The 6,996-nt window shown below is 50.9% G+C and overlaps 1 protein-coding gene across 1 annotated transcript; it reads right to left on the bottom strand.

The window, feature by feature from the left end:
- Positions 1-2,065: 2,065 nt before the first annotated feature.
- LOC123446467 (transcription termination factor MTEF1, chloroplastic-like) lies at positions 2,066-3,204 on the bottom strand. The gene has a single exon (XM_045123056.1). The coding sequence runs from the start codon at positions 3,124-3,126 to the stop codon at positions 2,185-2,187; it is 942 nt and encodes a 313-aa protein (XP_044978991.1). The 5' UTR covers positions 3,127-3,204; the 3' UTR covers positions 2,066-2,184.
- Positions 3,205-6,996: the final 3,792 nt, after the last annotated feature.

The following is a 6,996-nucleotide window of genomic DNA, read 5'->3' as shown; positions in this document are numbered from 1 at the left end:
TATATGTTGCAAGAATCATCTCACAGACATGGCAAGAACCATTATCAATTTTTTGTACATGTCCACTTCAATAGCAAACAGATCTAGACCTAGCAAGAACAAAATAAAATACATGGAAATAAAAGTACAACATACACTCATGACCACATTGTTCTTGCCATGGCAAGAATAACAAAACACTTGCGGAAACTACTATCAATTCACTAGTGGAAATATCATGATAGCTTAGGCTACATTACCATTTCCTACCCTCACTGATTTTGGCATGCAAATTTCACTAGCAAACATATCTAGTCATGACAATAAAAACAGAAAATTCATGACAATTAATTTACCACAATCACACACATCCACAATGTTCTTGCCATGGCAAGAACAACAAATCTCTACAAGCAAGAACAACAAGTGAAATCACGAGTTGTACCACCAACATGTGATTCGCAAGGTGGGAGATTAAGGGAGTTGATAGGGGGAAGGGGATTGATCGAGGGTGGGGCGGCAGAGGGGCGGAGATGACCTGATTTAAGGTGAGGCAGCTAAGAATCGGTTAGCGTTCTTTAGATCTTGCCATGCCAACTTCCTTCGAGCTCAATGGATGAGTCTAGGGGAGAAGAGGGACGATGGAGAGGATCGAGGTGGAGAGGGGAGGTGACGACCAGTTTTGAAGGCATTGATCGGGGGTGAAGAACGTCATGGGTGGAGGGGTGTGTTAGGTCGTTCGGGGGTAGGCAAGTTTTGTCGAAACGTTTTCGTTCGTGATGTGGCAGGTCGCCCTTCGAACACCTCCAGCTCTGAATGGCTCATTTAGGCAGGCCACCCCTGGGCCCAAACGTTCATGCATTATCGACGTCCAAAATAAATACAAGTGTAAAATTACACTTGTTTCAGGCATGGGCTTAAATGACACCAAGAAAGCAGCAACACAACCTACATTCCCCGTGAAAGGGCAAGGACCTTCACCCTACAAATAGATCAAGAGTGTAGTGCTTGTCAAAGTGTATTGCCCTATAGCCTACAACTATGAACTATAAGGCCATCCCTTGATGATTTTCATTGATTAACAAGATAGTCCAACCAGATGGTATTATACTTACAGATCAGGCCCCGCTTGGAAGCCCCGAAAAAATCTTACACCCGTAACAAATTACAACCGTATAATACTAGTGTCCAGTAATATACAGCCAACTCCTATTTCCCTTTGTAAATCCTATCCTTTCCCCTCGCGGTTCCCAGGTCCGTGTCTTCTTCCAGATTGACTCTCGTGGGAGATGAAGATGGTCAAATGGGCCAGGAAGCTGCCACCGTCACTACCGCCCACCACCATCATCCCCTCCTCCTCCCTCCATTTGAAAAGCGGTCGAATCGTTCGAGCTCATCATGGTTGCTGCGTTCAAGTGGTTGCCCTTGCAGGCCTTGCTCCCGAGAATATCCCGGCCTCCACCTCTCGGATCAAGGTGGTCCGCGGCGCGTAGCCAGCAGAGAAGTCGTGAGGTGGCGGGCGAGGTCGACCAGGTCATCGGCTGCGACGAGATTTGACGCATCATCCAGATCCTATAGCACGGGCGGCCTACGACCCGGTCATCATCTAGTTGCTGGCGTGATCAATGTCGTCGGCGCCTCGCCGGCACCACAACCAGTCATTGTCGCCGGCACTACATCACGAACATCGGCGTCAGCGTCTGCCCGTACGTTGTGGTTGCGGCGGCAAAGCCATCGAACTTGCCTTGTCTCAAGAGAGCAGAGGATTACGGAGTGATGGGGAAAGCGACGAGCCGAGGTCTGTATCAAATACAGGCTAATTACATATGTAATCGAGTGAATCGATGTAAATGTTACATGCCAAAAACGATCAACCAAACCCACATGGGTAGCCGGTCTGGATGTGGGTAGCCGGTCTGGTTTTTCCTTACGGGGGTATATTTTACCGGTGTATTAGCTTTCAAAACGACAATCCAAGCAGACCCTTACATGTAGTTATGCACAGCTTATAACATTCAAGATCGCCCACTATTGTACTACTAATGCACATGGCGGTATGATGTCGCGATCAAGTCGTCTCGTCTGGTTTTTCCATACAAAGATATATTTTACCGGTGTATTTGCTTTCAAAACGACAGTTCAAACGGACCCTTACATGTAGTTATGCACAGCTTACAACATTCAAGATCGTCCACTATTGTACTACTAATGCACATGGCGGTATGATGTCGCGATCGAGTCGTCCCGTCTGACCTTCTCTACCACCGCGCCGACGCCGGCCCCGTCGCCATCCACCCAGTAGGCATGCCAAAGGGGCGACCGCCGCCGTGGCGGCGTGGACCCGACGCACCCCGCGAGGCAGTCTTCAAACTTGGGCTCCCCAGGCCGGAGCATGGCGGGCAGCGGCATCCTCACGCCGCGCGCTGCGCAGGCCTCGTGGCGCGTCGCGATGCGCGTGTCGAGCGCGTAGGAGAAGTACTCCGGGAAGTCGAAGAGCTCGTCGGAGTCGCGGCCCATGACGCCCAAGAGGTACTCAGCCTTAGGCCGCATGTTGCCGTCAATGCTGTAGTAGAATAGCGCCGGGAAGCGGCGTGCCATTGAGCGCGCCGCGCGGAAGGGCAGGCCCAGCGACTCGAGGAACTCGATCCGCGGGAGCAGCTTGTCCTCCACGGAGAAAGAGAGCAGGTCGGCGCGGCGGTGGAGGTCGGGCACGCCAAGCGCCCGGAGGAAGTAGAGAGTCGGCCGGAGACGCCCCGCGGTGGAGGACACGAGCAGGCGTGGGCGTCGCCTCAGAATGCGCGGCAGCTCCTCGGCGGACACTCCAGCCTCGTCGGTAAGGAACCGCAGCGCAGCCGTAATGGTCTCGACGGGCACGGACATCAGCTCAGGGCACATCCCCGCCGCGCGCCGGAGATCGTCCTGGGGCACGCCCGCCTCGAGCAGGACTGCTGCGGCGTCTGCGGCAACGTGCGGCGACGGTAGCACGTGGTCCAGGGCAGGCGCCGGGGCCGGCGCCGTCGCGGGCGGAAACCCCGGGACGGCGAGGCTGCTGCTCGGCCTAGACCTTAGCGCGACGGCGACGACGCGGAGGCGGCGGGTTGCCATCGGCCTTGAGAGGCGGCTGTGGCGCAGAAGGAGTTCTTCCATGGCCGAACCCTCGCAAGGGAGTGAGGTAAGAGCAGCTGTAGTAGACCTGGAGTGGGCGGGCGTGGTGAACGGAGACGGATTTGGCGGTTTTGTGGTGAGGAAGAGGATAAGGGGTTGGGTGGGCCAAGGTGGGAGCTCGGGCAGGAGGATAGGGGGGTGGAACGGGTAGGGGTGATTGGGCCACGTGTGATCTCTGGGATTTTTGGTCGCCGAAGAGTGAGCGGGCGCGCGTGCACTGCTGGAGGGACGGGGCTATGATCGTAGCCGTAAGTTTAGTTTTACCGTCGTTATTACCGGGAAATAAAGTTTAGAGCATCTTCAACAACCGCGCTTCGCGTCGCGTTTAAAAAATGTGTTTGTCGCGCGTGCTTCGGCTGATTTAGCGCGGGGATAGGCGCTGGCTCCAACAGCCGCGCTATAATGCAGCGCGCGCACGACATTTTTAATAAATAGATTGCATTAAAATAAAAAGGATACAAAGTTGTTTTACATAGATTGCAACTAGATAGGTAGTTCGAAAACATAGATAAATAGTTCGGTGCTAGATAGTTCGAAAACATAAAACTAATACCAGTCGCTTCAATCATCTGCACCATCATCATCGTCGTTGGTGTCGTTAGAGGTTGACAACCAGATGTCGAACCAACGCTCATCTTCTTCAGTGAAGAAGGACCTCCTGCCTGCATTGACGATGTCGGCATGCGCACTCGCCAATGCTTCCGCTGACGCATGTCCAACCGCTCTTCGCGGCGCCGGCGCGTGTCCTCCTCGCGACGCCTTGCCCAATAATCCTGCTCGTAGGCGACGTCCTTCGGGTGGCGCCGGCGCCACTCCGCCATGACCCGCTCGTCCTCCTGGGCGATGAGGAGGCGGCGTTGCCGCAATGTGTGCTCCGCATGGTCTTGTGCGGAGTTTACACGAGGCGACGTCTAACGCCTGCTGGAGCGTGTGGACGTCCTGGAAGTTCATTTGGCGGCGCGGCCTGCCTAGGCGCCACGCCGACGCGTCGAACGCACGGGCGGCCTCGTGCGTCATGTCGTATGTGCCGAGGCTAAGCCGGAGATCGCCGGAGCGTATCTCGGCATAGAACCCGCCGTTGGGGTGCTCGCGGACGCCGCGGTAGCCCGACGCAGAACGGCGGCGCGACGGCATGGTGGCGCGTCGGGGGCGGGGCGCTGGAGCGGTGGCGGCGCGCTGGGGCGGCGGCGGCGCGACAGGTAGAGGGAGAGAGAGCGGAGCGGTGACGGCGCGCGAGGGAGCGGCAGAGCGCTGCGCTTTTATAGGCGCGCGGGAAGCGGTGTGGCAAAAATGGCGCGCGAGCTGCCGCCTTTTCACGCGCGCGCGCAAGCTGTTCCCGCGCGCGCGGTTTTCCCTCCGCCGCTGGAGCGCGCCATTCTGTCCCGCGCGCGCTAAAAAGGCGGTTTACCGCACGCGAGCCTTTTTGCGCGGCTGTTGGAGATGCTCTTAGGCCAACAGGTGAGACCCCCCCTCATGAATGAGGGGTGGTATTCACAATCATAAAACGGCTACTCCCACTTCATCTATTAATTTTCAATCCCGAGGTTCATGACGGCCAAGAGAAAGTTCACTAATAGAAAAAAGGCATTAAGCTTCGGTTTGATTGGACTATTAGTCCCGGTTCTCGAACCGGGATTAATGCTAGCCCCGGTTCGGCCCTAGACCGGGGCTAATGGCCTTCCACGTGGCGGGCCTGAGAGCGAGGGAGGGAGGGGTATTAGTCCCTGTTCGTATTACGAACACGGGCTATTTCTTCACTGTTTTTTGAGAAATTTTTAGGGTTTAGGGTTTTGCACTAAATTGGATGGGGCTATTTTGCTGCCCCTTATTTTCCCATTTATTTGTTTTGGGTATTTTTTAATTTTTGTTTTACACTTTGGATTGCACATACACAGCAATAAAGGAACAACTATATTGCACATCGTCACGAATATATTACACCATCTCATCCGTCGTGCTTTATCGAACGTACTTACAAATTAAATGTAGACACGAGTTACATGCACATATATGCATATTTTTTACACTATATCATTTCATATCATTCTAGTCGAAGGGCAATAGTATTCTCCCTTGGGATCTAGGACCTCTGCATCAAAGAATCCGGCTAGTTCCTCTTGAATTGCTCGTATACGTTTCTGTGGTAGAAGACCGTCCCGCAGCCGTTTCACCTAATTTAAAGAATGGGTTAATATATATATCAATGAAACCGAACACAATTCACGGTAATAAAATAAAGCTGTAAGTATTGTTTATCGTACTTCGATTTTTTTATGTCTCGGTTTTTGCCCTTCTCATGGATCGTCTCGCGAATGAACTCGCAAACATAGTATCCACATAAATTGTTCCCGTGGTCCTGCCTTAAACACTTTACGAGAACAAAGTTCAATCAAAAACATAATTAAGAATTATAATGGTATTGAAACTAGAATAAAGATATGCGCGGATCTAGGTAGTAGTTACTTACATTTGTTAGTTCAAATGTAAGCTCTAGCTTCCAATCACCTCGAGTCTTGGCGGTGAACCGTTTCCAAGCCCTGCCAAGAAAAGGAAATGGATAAATGAGTTCTATATTAATTCCTGTTGCTATGAGGAAATGAACGAGAAGTTGCCGATGTAGTGCCATAATGATTGAAATTACTTCTGGAGTCACTCCTGCATGTTCGTCCATGCAATGAGGGGTGTGCGTTTCACGTCCATGACTATTACTTCTCCTTTGTCGGGTACAATGATTAACAAAATAAAGTGGAACCTGCGCGCGCATAACGAGTCAATTATACGTACACTTATAATAACATCGAGTAAGCGAAAATAGAATGTGTGTATAGTATAACACTCACTTGAAGTTGTAAGGAAATAGTATTTCCCTTTTGGTATTGCAAAACCTTAACGCTTTTACCAACTTATTCTCTGTATCGAAGGGATTCGTTTCGACACTTTGGTGATGATTGTAATATGGGTCAGTGAACTCAATGTCATAGATTTGTCTTGTTTTGCATTCGAGAATGTTCATTCTGCAAAATTAATATAGTGATGAGTAAGATTATACATGCAAGAACGAGCTGAGTAAGACTTAATAAAATTAATAATACTTACAAACAATAGGCACTAATGATAGCTTTGTCGAGGGCGTCTTGTTTGTATAACTGATATAATTCTACGAATTCAATCATAATCACGCCTCGTCCAGTCCCGAAATGCTTGTTTTCAAATGCTATGTAGAGCCAGTTTTCCGATTCATGACATGCTTGCATGTACCAGTTTGACTAGCTCAGGTTTGACCAGAGGACGCCTGTACCGGTACGTGTATTCTAAGTCAGTGAATACCTCCAAATGGTTTAAGTACTCATCCATAGACATGCCTTGAGCCTTGGCCGCTTCTCCGTAGGTTGCAACAAACTCCGGATTGAGGCCAACTGTTTCATCTTTCTTCTCCTGGACCGCAACTCCGCTCGAGCACACATTTGTATCGGAATACACTTTGAGTGGGGGCTCGATTGGTTTTTCTGTTGTCCGAGCTGGGCAACTGATTTCCCGCTCGACGTACTACTCTTCAACCGCTGCTTTTTTCTTGAGCCGACTTGATAATAGAGCGTTCATAGTCTCATCGCAACGGTGGCGGGGGATCTTCAAGGTTTTTCAGCATTTTTACTACCGCGGCGTGCTCTCCTTTGGTGGCCGGATACTCTAGCTCTTTCGACTTATTCTTGTTAGCCACTTTAGCCATCGACTGTTCATGATGGGCGTCTGCCCTTTTAATATTGTCCTCTCCAGTATAGTCCCAAGGTCTCTTCACCATATTCTTATGAGGTACTGCTGGGAGGGGCGACAACTTATGTTTTTGTGATTGGA

This window comes from Hordeum vulgare, chromosome 4H, assembly GCF_904849725.1.
Source record: "Hordeum vulgare subsp. vulgare chromosome 4H, MorexV3_pseudomolecules_assembly, whole genome shotgun sequence".
NCBI classification, from domain to species: domain Eukaryota; kingdom Viridiplantae; phylum Streptophyta; class Magnoliopsida; order Poales; family Poaceae; genus Hordeum; species Hordeum vulgare.
Note: the sequence above shows the minus strand (reverse complement) of the source record. Positions and strands in the feature narration are given on the sequence as shown.